At 39.6% G+C, this 17870-nt stretch overlaps 1 protein-coding gene across 1 annotated transcript; it reads right to left on the reverse strand.

Annotated features, from left to right (window-relative positions):
* Positions 1 to 789: 789 nt before the first annotated feature.
* On the reverse strand, positions 790 to 17573 carry LOC139159333 (dnaJ homolog subfamily B member 6-like). Its single transcript, XM_070736657.1, has 7 exons — positions 17509 to 17573; positions 12995 to 13104; positions 8512 to 8565; positions 6794 to 6907; positions 4645 to 4744; positions 4264 to 4320; positions 790 to 1093 (listed from the first exon to the last, which is right to left on the reverse strand). Exons 1-7 carry the CDS (start codon positions 17571 to 17573, stop codon positions 790 to 792), a joined length of 804 nt encoding a protein of 267 aa, XP_070592758.1.
* Between the last annotated feature and the right edge of the window lie 297 nt (positions 17574 to 17870).

Here is a 17870-nt window from a genome sequence, read left to right on the forward strand (position 1 = left end):
CCCAGCCAGCAAATGCTGGCTGGGGAATTCTGGGAGTTGAAGTCCAAATATCTTCAAGTTGCCAAGGTTGGGAAACACTGACATAGATGATAGATAGATGAGGGGGAGAGAGAGAGAGAGAGAGAGAGAGAGAGAGAAATAGAGATATATGGATATGCTCCAAAACCCAGAGGTTGGAGACCCTGATATAGAGACTTAATTTACAAGCTTTATTGAAAATTATAATTATTCATATTATGAGAAGCTTCCCACTCAAATAGGATTACATTCTTTTTTTTTCCTTGTGAAAAACATAGGTATCTCTTCCAACGTGGACTAAATAAGAATACTGAAAACAGAATCACTGTTCCCAACCTTTATTAACCAGCCCATTGCCCTTTGCGTGTCTCCTTCCTTAATGGATCCCACATTTTTATGTTCTCCCTGTACTGGTAGCTAAGTAAACTTAGAGGAACTTAATTTTGCCCAAGAATCTTCATCAGCCATAGCAGAGTTGATTTGTTATCTGTGGAAGTGATCCTGTTCCCTTTGGAAAAGAACTCTTTTCTCAGATTAAGGGTTCATTAATCCTCCTCCTCTTTTTCTTCCCCTCCATCTTTGAAAGACCATCTTCTTGCTAGCTAGTCTCCCCCAGCACACTGGTGCCTATTTTCACCTGAGATTCGCGTGGTATTTACTGGATGATTAATTCTTCTTGTTTGGATCTTCGTAGTATTCACATCAGGCGCACGATAGGTTCCTCCCGACTTACCGCCAGCATGAGAGATCTGGCTTATATGCAGGTTGCTGCTAGAATTCATCAATGTGGGAATCATCGTCCTCAGACTGGAACTCGTCATCTTGGCGAGACTCACTGTCTGTGTGAGAATTGCAGTCCTCTTCAGGAGATTCGCCTCCCACGGTGGTGTTTATGCTTCTAATAGGGTAGATGCGCCTCACCTTAAGAACCTTATGGTTAGGATCAGAATCATAGTCGTCATAGGTAAACTGAGGCAAGGACCTGTGCCTGGGGGGCTTACTACGAGTAAAATGCCCTCCAGTTTCCCTAACGGGTGTTCTCTCAGCGGGCACACCTGCGAAAAGGAAGGGAGTTCTGACATTAACGTTCCAGATCATGCTCTTCTCTAGGAACAAACGCCCCATTTTTACCCCTGGTATAATTTTTTTTTTAAATTTCCCCCATACAAACTTTTTGTTGTGGAGTAAAAAAAATTTTTATTTTTTTCTTCCACATCATATAATACAAAGAGTCATATGCATTCTCTTTTGTTATAATAAAATAGTTTTTGACTAGTACATCCTGTATAATCACGTCTTATCTCACACTACTTACCAGAGCTTACAAAACTTTTGCCAGACCCATCCTCGAATACAGCTCATCTGTTTGGAACCCATATCGCATCTCAGGCATTAACACCCTTGAAAATGTCCAAAGATACTTCACCAGAAGAGCCCTTCACTCCTCCACTCAAAACAGAATACCCTACGAGACTAGACTTTCAATCCTGGGCCCAGAAAGCTTAGAACTAAGATGCCTTAAACATGATCTAAGTATTGCCCACAAGATCAGCTTCAACCACAACAACACAAGAGCACACAACAGATTTAAACTTAATATTAACCGCTCCAAACTTGACTATAAAAAATATGACTTCAGTAACCGAGTTGTCGAAGCGTGGAACTTATTAACGGACTCCATAGTGTCATCCCCAAACCCCCAACACTTTACCCTTAGACCTATCCAGATTCCTAAGAGGTCAGTAAGGGGCAAGTCCAAGTGCACTAGAGTGCCTTCCGTCCCCTGTCCTATTGCTCTCCTATATCTCCTATACCTTTTTTCTATTTCTATATCTCTTCTTCTATTCTTTCATTGATATGTTCTATTACTATACCTTCTTTTCTATTATTTCTTAGATATATTTTACTATGAGTATCTCCTCTATAACCTTCATCATGTACAGTATTTTACTATGTGTATATAAAACCCTCATTGTGTATTGGACAATATAAATAAATAAACAAACAAACAAACAAATATTTCATTGTACACTAAATGGAAACAATATATGAGATGTTTGCCCATGTGGGAATAGCTCAATGAAAGCACATCAGGTTCAGCCTTAGTTCAACCTCTCCAGGGTCTAAGCCTAAAATTTTGGTAATCTGCTGTGAATTAACAAAAGATGAGCTAAGTGGATCAATGGTATAATTCAGGGTTGGATTCCGATTCCAGCCACTCCGGTGCACTGGCTGTGCAGCTTTACTTTCCCTCCGTGTTATCCCAGCAAGATTTGCTTCTGCATATGGACATGCATAAAAGCAAAAAATCACCAAAATCTCTTCGGCACACCCGTACCCTCAAAATCTTGCCAGGATGCATGCACGCACACACACTCACGCAAAAGTGAAGCAGTGCGTGTGCAGTTCCATTTTTGCTACTTTACTACTACTTTTTCCCCCTTCTCTTCTTTTTTCTTTTTGTATCTTTTTCTTTTGTGTATTTTCTGCTCTTATCTCCCTCTCCTTATTTCCCTTTTATTTCTTTATTTTTCATGCTTTCCTCATTTCTTGTCATTTTTAATACTATATGGTGGATAGGGTAATATTATATATATATATATATATATATAATATATATATATATATATATATATATATATAATATATATGTAGATTGTTCTGAGTTCGGGTTTTGCCCTGTGTAATATTTTGCATGTTTATGCGACGTTTTGGTGAAATCACATCCACCATCATCAGGCTGAAGTTTCCAAGCTTCGTGCTGTTGTAAAATCCATTTTACAACAGCACGAAGCTTGCAAACTTCAGCCTGATGATGGGTGGATGTGATTTCACCGAAACGTCGCATAAACATGCAAAATATTACACAGGGCAAAACCCGAACTCAGAACAATCTACACACACACACACCACACACACATATATATATATATATATATAATATATATATATTAATAGGAAATGCCCCTTAAAAATAAAAAGAGGAAAAGTGAAACCTAAACAAAACAAAAACCCCAAATACTTCTAATATCAAATTCAAAGGGGGAAAAAGAAAGCAAAACACCCCAAGAACCACCAACTAATAAATTTTGTTTTCCCGAATTCAACGTCTTAATAAACTAAATTAGTAAACCCAATTAATTATTTTACATCTTTTTAATAAGTAAAATATGAATGTATACAAAAAAAACCAAGAACCACCAACTAATAAAATTCCGAATCCAACATCTTTAATAAACCAAATTAGTAAACCCAATTAATTATTTTACATCTTTTTAATGAGTAATATATGTATGTGTGTGTGTGTGTGTGTGTGTAGTATATATATATATATTATATATATATATATATATATATATATACACAGTATATATATATATATATTTGTTTCGTAAATTTTCACGGGTATATGTATGTAGATTGTTCTGAGTTCGGGTTTTGCCCTGTGTAATGTTTTGCATGTCTATGCGACGTTTCGGCGAAATCACATTCACCATCTTTCAGGCTGTAGTTCCAATCTTTGTGTTGTTTTAAATGGAAATTCCATTTAAAACAACACAAAGATTGGAACTACAGCCTGAAGATGGTGAATGTGATTTCGCCGAAACATCCGCATAGACATGCAAAACATTACACAGGGCAAAACCGGTGTTTTTGCTTTCTTTTTCCCCTTGAATTTGATATTAGAAGTATTTGGGGTTTTGTTTAGCTTCACTTGTCCTCTTTTTATTTTTAAGGGGCATTTCCTATTTAAAAAGTTTTTTTTTTTTGAACTATACATTTAAATTGAGTCGGAGGAGATACGGAGAAAATTTAAAATAATAGCGCCTTATGGATTAGAGGTGTTTAAAATTAGAAACAGCTTAAAGGATGTATTAGTTAATAGCGTTTTAATTTTATTTAAGAAATCTGACTAGCCATTTTTGTTCAGATATTAAAAGCAATGGAGGTAGTATGCAATTTATTAATTGTATTGTAACTCGATGTGGATGGCATTTTAAATTACATTTGTGATTGGAGAGGGGGGGGGGAAATTGCAAGAAAGAATTTGATTTGATTTAATGAGTAAATGCAGAATTTCAATACTGTATCTGAAATAAACTCCATTCACTCAAAGCAGCAGCAGCTCTTCTCCAAATTGCATAAAACTTTCAAACTGTTTGGGGCTAGAATAGAACTCCTTTTATAACTGCCACTGGATCAAAACAAGATTCTATGATTCAGTTTCTTACCATTAACAACAACAGATTTAAGTTGTCATTTTCTTCAACTTCCACTCGCTCCTGTCCATCCTCAATAATTCTGGGAAATAAACAATACATTTTTCAGAGATGAAAATCAGATTCTCTGTTCTAGCTTTTATTTTAAGAGGTTATAAATAACACCTAGATGCTTTCAGTGTGAACAAAGCAGTGGGAGATTTCCTGCTGCCCTGCACCCCAAGTCTGCTGAGCTACAGCAGCCATGTTGGAAAGTTTGAGGGAAATGGTTTTTAACCAGGTTTTCTGATCACATAATCAAATCATTTATAACCACTGTGCATTACTGAAAGCTATTTGAGGGAAGAGGTATAGTTATGGCCCATTTGGAGCTTCTGGTTAGTTCTTGGAATAATCTCTTCCTCACCTTTTGGTAGTGATTTGTCTGCCATTGAAGAAGTTCGTTGAGGAAGAATAAAAACGCACTCCTTTTCCTCCAATGCAGCTGGTGAAACCCAAAGGATCGCCTAAAAAATAAATTTAGGTCTTGGATATTTGATATGGAAAAGGAAGAAAGGAAGGAAGAAAGGAAAGAAGGAAGGAAGGAGGGAGGGAGGGAGAGAGGAAGGAAGGAGGGAGGGAGAGAGGAAGGAAGGAAGGAGGGAGAGAGGAAGGAAGGAGGGAGAGAGGGAGAGAGAAGGAAGGAGGGAGGGAGAGAGAGGAAGGAAGGAAGGAAGGAGGGAGAGAGGAAGGAAGGAGGATGGAGGGAGGGAGGAAGGAAGGAGGGGAGAGGGAGGAAGGAAGGAGGAAGGAGGGAGGGAGGAAGGAGGAAGGAGGGAGGGAGGAAGGAAGGAGGAAGGAGGGAGGGAGGGAGGAGGAAGGAAGGAAGGAGAAGGAGGGGAGGAAGGAAGAAGGGAGGAGGAGGAATGGAGGAAGGAGGGAGGGAGGAGAGGAGGGAGAGAGGAAGGAAGGAAGGAGGGAGGGAGAGAGGAAGGAAGGAAGAAAGGAGGGAGAGAGGAAGGAAGGAGGAAGGGAGGGAGGAAGGAAGGAGGGGAGAGGGAGGAAGGAAGGAGGAAGGAGGGAGGGAGGAAGGAGGGGAAGGAGGGAGGAGAGGAAGGAAGGAGGAAGGAGGGAGGGAGAGAGGAAGGAAGGAGGAAGGAGGGAAGAAGGAAGGAGGAGGGAGGAGGAATGGAGGAAGGAGGGGAGGGAGGAAGGAGGGAGAGAGGAAGGAAGGAAGGAGGGAGGGAGGGAGAGAGGAAGGAAGGGGGAGGAGGGAGGGAGAGAGGAAGGAATTAATGAAGGAAGGAAGGAGGGAGGGAGAGAGGAAGAGGAGGAGGATGGGAGAGAGAGATTAGGAGAGGAGGAAGGAAGGAAGGGAGGGAGGAGGGTGGAAGGTGGAGGATGGAAGGGAAGGAAGGCAGGAGGGAGGGAAGGAAGGAATGAAGGGCCATATTATTTAGCATTACAAGCAGAAAAGCTATTAATGTGCTGTACTTTATAGCACTAAAATGTGATGGATCAGAGCTGGCTGTTTTATACAGAGATAGGCTTCAATGTAATAGTAAGGAGATAGGAGATGGATTGATATAACCATGAAAGCCACAATGTAGTTGGTTGTTTTGACACGTTCTTGTTTTCTGGCACATTATAAGATAGGCAGATAACAAGTAGTCCTCAGTTTACCATCATTCATTTTGTGACCAACCTTATAACGTTTTCAAAGTTACTGAAAAATTGACTTGTGACTATTTTCATATGACCATTGTAGCATCCCTATGGCCACGGGATCAACTTTTAGCCGTTTTTTGGCAATTGACCCATATTTATGATGGCCGCAGTGTCCTAGAGTCACGGTGATCCCCTTTTGCAACCTCCTAACAAGCAAAGTCAATGGGGGAAACCAGATACAGTTAACAATCATATTACTAGCTTAACAATTGCAGTGATTGACTTAACAACCATGGCAAGAAAAGTCATAAAATGGGTCAAAACTCACTTAACAACTGTTTTGTCAGAAATTTTTGTCTTGGTTGTGTTTGTAAGTCAAGGACTATCTATATATGAATTATACAGATACAGTGGCACCTCTACCTAAGAACGCCTCTACTTACAAAGTTTTCTAGATAAGAATTGTGTGTTCAAGATTTTTTTGCCTCTTCTCAAGAACCATTTTCCCATTACAAACCCAAACCCTCCGAAGCTGTAACCAAAAAAGGCAGGGAGAAGCCTTTGTGGGGCCTCTCTAGGAATCTCCTGGGAGGAAATAGGGCTGGAAAAAGGTAGGAAGAAGCCTCCATGGGGCCTCTCTAGAAATCTCCTGGGAGGAAACAGGGCTTCCACCCTCCCTGTGGTTTCCCCAATCGCACACATTATTTGCTTTTACATTGATTCCTATGGGGAAAATTGATTCTTCTTACAGAAACTTTTCTACTTAAGAACCTGGTCATGGAACGAATTAAGTTCGTAAGTAGAGGTACCACTATATGTATAATTACACATATATCTATATGTATATGTGAAAATAGATTAAATGGCTTTGAATTTCTCTGAATACTAAACAGGATTTACTAACTTACCAAAAAAAGGGTCCCTTCCCCCAAAAAAGTCCCGAAAGACATCATGGGCACTGCGGAGAAATGGGAACATATATTCAGAACCAATATTGCTCCCAGCAGATCCTCCTGGCCTACCTGAAAGATGTTAAAGAAGGGAAAAGATCAGGGCTGTGCACACTTCAAAAATAATTCAGAAGTGCTCCAGAGTCAGAGGTGGTATTCAGCCAGTTCTGACCGGTTCTGGAGAACCAATAGTGGAAATTTTGAGTAGTTCAGAGAACCAGCAATAACATCCTCTAGCTGGGCCCACCCCTATTTGCTGCTTCCCCCAGTCCCAGCTGATTCTAATGGTTCTTTTAGAATAATGACCAGAAAATGATTGTAATTTATATTCTTCCTCTTTACTTTATTAAAACTTTACTTTAAACCTTTTAATATCTTGACTTTCTCTGATTCTATTTAATAAAGATTTTTAGGTAGAATAAACAAAAGTGGTGAGAGTGGCATCCTTGTCTTACTCTTTTTCTTATTTCTATATTCCCTGTCAATTCACAATTTATTTGTTACTCTCGCTGTTTGTTTAGTGTAAATTTTTTCAATTATTTTAGAAGATTTAGGGCCAAATTCCATATATTCCAATTGTAATTTTATGAATTCCCAATTTAAATTATCAAATGCCTTTTGGGCATCCAGGAAAAACAATGCAAATTGCTTCTCTGGGTGGGTTTCCTAATACTCCCAAATGTTTGTTATGATTCTGGTATTATTTTTAAACTGTCTGTTTGGGAGAAAGCCATTTTGGTCCAAATAAATATATCTGTTTAAAATATTTTTAATTCTTTCTGCTAATATTGCAGTGAAAATTTCATAATCTGTATTCAGTAATGAATTATGTCTACAGTTTTGTATGTTCTGATTATCAGAATCATCTTTCAGAATGAGTGTGATTATTACTTCTGTCCAAAATACTGGAATTTTTGTTTTTGCTAATGCTTCATTATATATTTCCAGTAGAATTTGTTCTATTGATTCTAATGTATTTCTATAAACCCCGACTTGCATGCCATCCAGACTGGGTGTTTTATTATTATTATTTTATTTCTTCAATGTTGTTTTTAATTCTATGGTGGTGATTGGTTTGTTCAACATTTCTCTCTCTTCCTCTGTAATTGGATTTTGTGGTTCTGTCATAAGATATTTCTTTATTTTGCTTACTTCTATGTCTTTTTGTTGATAACGTTTTGTAAAGTACTTCTGAATTATTTTTCCTTCTTTGTTATGGTGTATATTCCCTTCTGTACCTAATAGTTGATATTTTTCTCTTTTCCTTTTTGAAACCCTTTTTAAAGGGCATTTCTGCACAAGTTTTTCATATCATATCACTCCAGAATCAACTCCAGAATTCTATGTTGCGTAACTCTGGCAATTTAAGTTGTTTATTTCTGATTCAGCAATAGTGTATTCCAACAATTAAAAAAAGGGATCTTTCTGTCTGCAAAATTGAAACTTCATGGAGTACACAGTTAGTGCTTTATGGCTCTCCCCACTACCACCACTTCTTTGGACAGTGGATCCCTTACATCTCTAACAGAGGTCTGCCCTTAAAGATCATTACTTCCATGCCCTTCTCAAACTCATGTCCCCTGGGCACTCTCCTAAGGTTGAAAAAGAAACGCATCTCCAGTTGTGTTGTCTTCTATAATTGTGATTGCATTTGCTTTCTTTGCAATGTCACTTACCTCTTCCCATAAGTCCATCCTTACCATAGAGGTCATAGACATCACGTTTGCTCTCTGTAAGAAAGAAGGCTTGGTTAACATATACACTAAGCTAGACTGCTGAACTGTGTTTATAAAACATTGACTGTGGTTTACAAACAATCCTAGCTTGGTTCTTGCTCCATTTATCCAAACTATATCATGGGTTAGCATTGTGCAACCATGTTGAAAAGTAGGACCTTATCTAGCTCTCCATCTGTTTTCAGAAACCTTGTTTTTTTGTTGGCTTGCTTTGTTTCACAGTCTCATCTGGTCACCATACTAGTAAATGAATGCAAAAAGACCTGGCTTGAACTTTCTGTCGGTATTCTCTCAGGCTTGGCAATTCTGAGTGATATTTCATTGTAGTACAATTTAAGGTGAAAAGTCGAATGTATTACCATATAAAGTAAAAGATAGAATGTAAGCATGCTAATGCTGAGTCATTAGGTGTGAACTGCAACCTGATTGGGCCATGGCATTACAAGATGCAGATCAACTTCACCATTCCCTTCTGGCCGTTGTGGTCATTTGCTGTTTGATGATGGTTGTTTGTTAATTGGCTGGAGCAGTTTGAGCGTGAGTTAGATATTGAGTAGAACTGAGATAGCATTACGAAGAAACCTGGATTGGTTTAGTATCTACTAGAAAGCTGGATTGGTTTTGTATACAGTGAACCCTCGATCATCGCGAGGGTTCCGTTCCAGGACCCCACGCGATGATCGATTTTTAGCGAAGTAGCGGTGCGGAAGTAAAAACACCATCTGCGCGTGCGCAGATGGTGTTTTTGCTTCCACTGCCGCCCGCCCTTCGCCCGCCCACCCCGTTGCTCGCGCCCGCCCACCCCGTTGCTCACGCTGTTGCTGGGGCCGCTTCCCAGCTGGGGAGCCGAGCTGGGGTGTCCCCGCGCGTGCCGCCCGCCCGCCCACGCCGTTGCTCGCGCCGCCGCTGGGGTCTTACGGGGGCAAGAGGGGGAAGACCCAGGGAAGCCTCTGCCCGGCGGGGAAACTCCACCATCTACGCATGCATGGAAGGGCACGCATGCGCAGATGGTGGAGTTTACTTCCGGGTTGAAAACTCGCGAAATAGCCCTTTCGCGATCCTTGAGGACGCGAAACTCGAGGGTTCACTGTATACTTGTAATCTGGATTGGTTGAATATCTACTTGTAAGTAAGCTGAGCAGAGACAGGTTACAAGCGGTGTGCCACAAGGGTCTGTTCTGGGTCCTATTCTTTTTAATATGTTTGTGAGTGAGATAGGGGAAGGTTTGGTAGGGAATGTTTGTCTATTTGGCAATGACTCTAAAGTGTGCAATAGGGTTGATATTCCTGGAGGCGTGTGTAATATGGTAAATGATTTAGCTTTACTAGATAAATGGTCAAAGCAATGAAAACTGCAGTTTAATGTTTCCAAATATAAAATAATGCACTTGGGGAAAAGGAATCCTCAATCTGAGTATTGTATTTGCAGTTCTGTGTTAGCAAAAACTTTAGAAGAAAAGAATTTAGGGGTAGTGATTTCTGACAGTCTCAAAATGGGTGAACAGTACAGTCAGGCATTGCAGTAGGGAAAGCAAGTAGGATGCTTGGCTGCATAGCTAGAGGTCTAACAAGCAGGAAGAGGGAGATTATGATCCCGCTATATAGAGTGCTGGTGAGATCACATTTGGAATACTGTGTTCAGTTCTGGAGACTTCACCTTCAAAAAGATATTGACAAAATTGAACGGATACAAAGACGGGCTACAAGAATGGTGGAAGGTCTTAAGCATAAAATGTATCAGGAAAGACTTAATGAACTCAATCTATATAGTCTGGAGGATAGAAGGAAAAGGGGGGACATGATCGAAATATTTAAATATGTTAAAGGGTTAAATAACGTCCAGGAGGGAAGTGTTTTTAATAGGAAAGTGAACACAAGAACAAGGGGACACAATCTGAAGTTAGTTGGGGGAAAGATCAAAAGCAACATGAGAAAATATTATTTTACTGAAAGAGTAGTAGATCCTTGGAACAAACTTCCAGCAGACATGGTAGATAAATCCACAGTAACTGAATTTAAACATGCCTGGGATAAACATATATCCATCCTAAGATAAAATACAGAAAATAGTATAAGGGCAGACTAGATGGACCATGAGGTCTTTTTCTGCCGTCAGATTTCTGTGTTTCTATATAGCTGATGTAAAGTTCCTGTTTATAGAAGACTGAAAATATTTTTCACTGAAGAGTAAACTACTGTTTTATACAAACGTGTCTTTGTCATTTATCTGGTTCATTAAATTGCCACAATAGATTCTGATATCTTATCTAGTCCTCCTGCATTACTCTGCACATATACTGTATATACTCATAGTAAAATATATCAGAGAAAGAATAAAAGAGATATAGGAATAAAATATAGGAATAAAGATAAAGGATATAGGAATAAGATATAGGAATAAAATATATCAATGAAAGAATAGAGAAAGGATATCGGAATAGAAGAAAAGATATATTGAGATATAGTGATCCCTCGATTTTCGCGGGTTCAAACTTCGCGAAACGGCTATACCACGGTTTTTCAAAAAATATTAATTTAAAAATAGTCCGCGGTTTTTTTCCTATACCACGGTTTTTCCCGCCCGATGATGTCATACGTCATCACCAAACTTACGTCTGCCATTGCTGATTGGCCGAAATCTCGGCCAATCAGCTTTGCCATCGCAAAAAGCACTCAGAGCGGCTAGTGGCCAAATGAGGAAGCCAAGAAGCCGTAGCCGCCAGCGCTGCTGCAGGAGGACTCGTGCCCCAAGAAAGCCGGTGAGAGGGGCGAATCGGGCGGGCGGGGGATAGCGGCGAGGAGGCCGGAGGCGCTGGGTGGGTGGCCGACATTAAAAACAATCTTTGCCAGCCTCCGCACTTTTGTCGCTCCCCGCCTCCAACTTCAAGCCCTTGCGCGGCCTTGGAAAAAGGGTGCGCATGCGCAGATGGTGTTTTTACTTCCGCACCGCTACTTCGCGGAAAATCGACTTTCGCGGGAGGTCTTGGAACGTAACCCCCGCGAAAATCGAGGGAACACTGTATAGGAGAGACAATAGGACAGGGGACGGAAGGCACACTAGTGCACTTATGCAAGCCCCGTACTGACCTCTTATATCCAGACATATTCCACCATCCTCTTGAGAATTGATAAGTACCACAAGAACCAAGGTAAGTAAAGCACACAAAAATGAATGTGCAGGGCAATGACTCCCATTGAACAGACTGCCTTTGTTACAAAGAATGGAATCGCCTCCTGTATGCTGAGCTCAGAGACTTAGTATTAAGGAAAAATAAGCAATCTAAATGTGAGTAAATGGCGCCAGCTTCTATGAAATGAGCAAGTATTGAAAGATGTAGAATAAATTATAGGATTAACTACCATTGGGTTCCCACATATAAAGAAGGTAGAGACCGATGTGCCAAATGGATGGAATCCAGGAAAGAATCTGAAAATGTCACTGCTTAAATTCCAGGTAGAGAGACAGAAAGACCATGTCATTATATGCCTTATGATCATGTGTAAGTGTACTAAGGAGAAACAGGGATAAGATCTAAGATGAAAAAAGGGCATTTCAAACTGTGTCCCTCAAAAGGTTCCACAAGAACTTGATAGAGAAAGGGAGAACAACATTCACAATTTTTAAAATATTTTTGTTCAACTTTCATTATAAGGCAAAGTTAGAAAAATAAGAGAGAGAAAAGTAATGACTTCTGACTTCATTTGGTGCAGTAAAATACAACAAGAATACAACCTCAATATTTTACTTTTCATTTCATAACATTTCAAGCTATTTCTATAATTATGAAATTATTCTAATTATCCAAACCTAAAATCAATGTTTCATTTTTTCCCCAGTTTTGAGAAGAAAGTCCAGAAGCAATTTGCAAGTAGGAAAAAAAACATTTTTCTTTAAAACAATCATTTTTGCCATCTCCACTAACACCATCACCTTCTCCATTCATTCTTCCATTGTGAGTATTATCTATCTTCGTGCAAAACTGCAAAATTTGACTATGTTTCTATTTCTAGAGCTTTGTCTCTTGATCAGGAACTTTTTAAAGAAATCTTAACATCTACGTTTAAGAACCTCAAATTTGTACAACAAATATCAAATTGTACCTCCCACTGCTGATACTGACTGAATTTATTTTGCAGATTTCAGTGGGAGAAGATGAAGCCTTCTTTAAGGATTCAAGGCGCTAGTATTACAAGAAATAAAGTCTTGGTGCACCTACTTACAAGTAACTATGGAAATAGGTCACAATGCCTCCACCCCACCCCACCCCACTTTATTGTTTAAATAAATATATTAAAGGCACTAAATTAATTTGGTTGAGCAGCAATAACATGCCAAACATTTTGGGGGGCAGGGTGGGGGGGAGTCAAATTTACAGGAGGCTACAAGCTGTTTCAGTCATGAAAACAGAGCTTCAAAACTTACTGTCGGAAAGTACTTCATATGCTTCTGCAATCTCCTTGAATCTCTGTTCTGCAAATTGTTTATTTTCTGGGTTTTTATCTGGATGCCACTTGAGAGCTTTCTTTCTGTACCTTTAATGTGCATTGCACAGAGAGAGAGATTATTTGAGAAAATATTATTTTACTGAAAGAGTAGTAGATCCTTGGAACAAACTTCCAGCAGACATGGTTGGTCAATCCACAGTAACTGAATTTAAACATGCCTGGGATAAACATATATCCATCCTAAGATGAAATACAGAAAATAGTATAAGGGCAGACTAGATGGATCATGAGGTCTTTTTCTGCCGTCAGTCTTCTATGTTTCTATGTTTCTATACAAAATGAGTGTGTGTGTGTGTGCGTGCGTGCGTGCAGACACACAGAGACAGACACAAAACCACAAACACACACATAGCGAGAGAGAGAATAAATCACAAAGTTGCTAAAGCAGGCAGCAGTTCTTAAATACAAAGGATTTGTGCAATTCCGTCACCTCACTTTTGGGACAAAGAAGGAAACAGATTACTGTGGCACAGGGTTCCCCCACTATTTTTTAAAGTAGGCTTCAACAACATTGTAATAATATTGCCAAAAAAGCATTAAGAGTTGTAAATCTAATCTTGTGTAGCCTCCTCTCTGGTAATATAACATGACTAATCAGAGCATACAAAGCATTTGCTAGACCAAGTCTTGAATACAGCTCACCTGTATGGAACCTGTACTGCATATCGGACATTAATACAATTGACTGTGTCATCTGCTACCAAGGGTGGGCTGCTGCTCGGATGGGGGGGTACGCAGTGAGGTAGCAAAAATAGAATTCCACCCCAGAGCACCCAATTTGCACTGCAAGATGTTGAAAGAAAATGTAGGGTGTCCTGCATAAGCCACGCCCACAGTGTGGTAGTAAAAAATTTGATAGCCCTTCACTGTGACTGCTAGAATGTCCTACCTGTCAATGACTGCTTCAGCTTCAACCACAACAATTAAAGAGAACCGTCCAAACTCAATTGCAGAAAATATGATTTCAGCAACAGAGTGGTCAATGCCTGGAATGCACAACCTGACTCTGTAGTTCCAACCCCAAACTCCCCAAATGTTAACCTTATACTGTGTACAGTCGACCTCACCCTATTCCTAAGAGGTCTGTAAGGGGCATGTATAAGCGCACCAGTGTGCCTACCATTCAAACTTTTTTCCTGTTCTGTGGGCATGGCAGGGGAAGGATACTGCAAAATCTCCATTCCTACCCCACTCTGCAGCCAACCAGAGGTGGGATTTGCCATTTTTCCAAACTACTCAAAATTTCCCCTACTGGTTCTCCAGAACCTGTCAGAACCTGCTAAATTTCCCCCATACTACTGTCCCTGTCCTAATATGCCCTTTTATTTGTATTCATTTCATGTATTCAAATAATGTTTATATATATCATCTAATAGGTGCTTGATAATAAAAACTAAACTAAACTAAACTAAACTAATAATAAAATAAAAATAATAATAAAATAAAATCATTTTATTTTATATAAAATAAAATAAGATAGTAAAGTAAAGTAAAAAGTAAAGTAAAATAATAAATAAATGAAAAATAAAAAAAGCTCTCTACTAGTTTGACCCTACCCTACAAGTAGTCAGTCTAACTTTGGACTGTTTGAAGTTACTCCGTCCAGTGATTTAGAGTCTGGCATATGGTTAAAGTAGTATGTTGAGTATTATTACAGTGCGTTAAGCAAATGCATTATCAGATTTTACAAAGATAATTTTGGAATTTGCAGCAGGCTAATTTGTAAGCATTTATTATAATAAGGTAGCAACACCCCTACACACTTCGGGCCTTAAATATATCTGCAGCAGAAGTAAAAGGAGGAAATAAAATCTGCTGCATAGACTTGCAAGCTCTCCTGGTGAAACAATGATTGTATGGCAAATTAAGGGTGGCCTCTACAGGTAGACTTTGACTTATGATGACCATAATTGAGTTGTAAACATCTGTGACTAAGCAATGCAGTTGTTAAGTCCTGTCTGATTTTGCTACCTTTTTTCGCCATGATTATTAAGTTAATCAGAATGACCTTGGGGCAGTGCAGTTAGTATAGGTGTGAGGACCAATTGTAAACCACATTTTTGAGCACCATTGTAACTTGGAATGGAAATTAACACGTGTTCAAAATCAAGGACTACCTGCACAGGGCATAATTAGGAACTGCTTCAGAGTGAAGTTGCTAACAGTGGGTGACACAATAAAATTCAAGCCTTCTTTGTAAGCTTGTTGGCCATTCTTTAGGACAAAGCTGTGTGTCCTACTTAGTTGCTCTGATTCTCCTAAATTAGCCTGCTGCTCTTGGATGTTCCTCTAATGCCAATTTTATCTACAAGTAAAATTCTATCTCCTATCTTGTTGATTCCTAATGGAAGGTGAGTTCATTTCATACTTTATGGCACCAAAATATCTGAAATTCGCTTTACAAAACCAGAAGTATTGCCTTTCTTCCCTTTTACCCTACACGTAAGTACTATTATACAATTAACATGATGTTAATTGAATGGGTGTGTATATTGTATTTGTTTACAGGTGTTTTTTAGAAAAATAATGCCTATTAATGCCCCATATTGGCCATCTGACAAATTAGGACATATTTTTACTGGGTCAATTTTTTTTAAAAAGATGATTAATGTGATTAGTAGGATTCCTGGACGTATTAGAGCAGTGATGGCAAACCTACAGTTCCACAGGTGGCACACGGAGCCATATCTGCTGGCGTGCAAGCCGTTGCCCTAGCTCAGCTCCAATGGGCATGAATGTGCTGGCCAGCATAGATGATCTCAGAGGGTGTTTTTGGGATTAAAAAAGGCATTTCCACCCTTCCCCGGCTCCAGGGAAGCCTTTGGAGTCTGGGGAGGGTGACACATGAGTCTACTGAGCCCACCAGAAGTTGGGAAACAGGTTGTTTCCAGCCTCCAGAGGGCGGGGAAAGCTGAGTCTTCGGAGAGGGGCGGCATACAAATCTAATAAACTAAACCAGTGTTTCCCAACCTTGGCAACTTGAATATATCTGGACTTCAACTCCCAGAATTCCCCAGCCAGCATTCGCTGGCTGGGGAATTCTGGGAGTTGAAGTCCAAATATCTTCATGTTGCCAAGGTTGGGAAACACTGAACTAAACTATAACAACTATAAACCCTCTCCAGGCATTGAATTATGGGTGTGGGCACTCATGCATGCACAACAGCACACATACATGCTCTTTCAGCACCCAAGAGAAGAAAAAAGGTTTGCCATCACTGTGCTAGAGCGTTCTTAAAATGTACCATATTTTTCAGACTATAAGACGCAATGGATTATAAGATGCATCTTATTTTACGGGGAGGAAAATAAGAAAAAAGCTTATTGGGGGGTGGCTGGCCTCCATGAATACCCTCAATCAGCGGTTCCCAGAGGGGAACTTTAGCAAGAGGTTCCTTGGTTGTAAGCTCTGCGCCTTGCCTTTTCAGCTTATGAATCCTCCATTTCAGAGGCATTTTTCCAGCCTGTGAAAGCTCCGTTGTAGCCCCGCCCAGCCTCTGAAATGGAGGTTTCACAGGCTGTTTTCAGCCTATGAAACCTCCATTTGAGAGACTGGGCGGGGCTACTTTATGTGTATGACAAACCCAAATTTTCACCTTCTTTTAGGGGGGAAATAGGTGCGTCTTATACTCCAAAAATACGATATATCTGTTCTCTGAAATATCTTCAAAAAAACCCTCTACAGTGTTAAAACCCACCTGCCTCTTTTTGCCTTAAATAGTGAAATATATGTTACAGGGTTCACTAAAAACTAATTTCTTGCTACTCAGAGTGCCTACATTAGCTGATTAGCTGCTGGAGGATAACATCTCTTAGAAATAAGGTAACAACAGAGGTTATTGATTAAATAGCCCACAAGATCATATGCTGCAACGTCCTGCCTGTCGGCGACTACTTCAGCTTCAACCACAACAACACAAGAGCACACAACAGATTTAAACTTAATATTAACCGCTCCAAACTTGATTGTAAAAAAGATGACTTCAGTAACCGAGTTGTCGAAGCGTGGAACTCATTACCGGACTCCATAGTGTCATCCCCAAACCCCCAACACTTTACCCTTAGATTATCTACAGTTGACCTATCCATATTCCTAAGAGGTCAGTAAGGGGCGAGTACAAGTGCACTAGAGTGCCTTCCGTCCCCTGTCCTATTGCTCTCCTATATCTCCTATACCTTTCTTCTATTCCTATATCTCTTCTTCTATTCTTTCATTGATATGTTCTATTACTATATCTTCTTTTCTATTATTTCTTATATATATTTTACTATGAGTTTCTCCTCTATAACCTTCATCATGTATTTTACTATGTGTATATAGATATATACCCACTAAAACCTTCATTGTGTATTGGACTAAATAAATAAACAAACAAACAAACAAACAAACAAACAAAGAAACACATGTTTGATTAAGTCAAAAGTACTTACGCTTTTTTAATATCATCTAAGGAAGCAGTCTTGGGAAGGCTTAGGGCTTCATAATACTCCACCATGTTGAAGAGATGTTTTCTGCAGAACCGGTGAGGATGTAAACACAGTCAAGCAGATACAAATTAGAAGTCTCTAGATATTCAACCAAAACCTTCTGAGTTTTCAACCGAAGTTACAGGTGGTCATGGCCATTCACCAGGTTGGGCAGACCCATATGGAGACGCAAATGGTTGGATAGTTGATCCTACAACACAGAGAAAAAAGTGTCATGCTACTCGAATATATACAGTGTTCCCTTGACTTTTGGGGGTCCGACATTCGCGAAAAGTCTATTCCACGGTTTTTCAAAAAATATTAAT

The sequence above is a fragment of the Erythrolamprus reginae genome, chromosome 1 (genome assembly GCF_031021105.1).
Source record: "Erythrolamprus reginae isolate rEryReg1 chromosome 1, rEryReg1.hap1, whole genome shotgun sequence".
Taxonomy (NCBI): domain Eukaryota; kingdom Metazoa; phylum Chordata; class Lepidosauria; order Squamata; family Dipsadidae; genus Erythrolamprus; species Erythrolamprus reginae.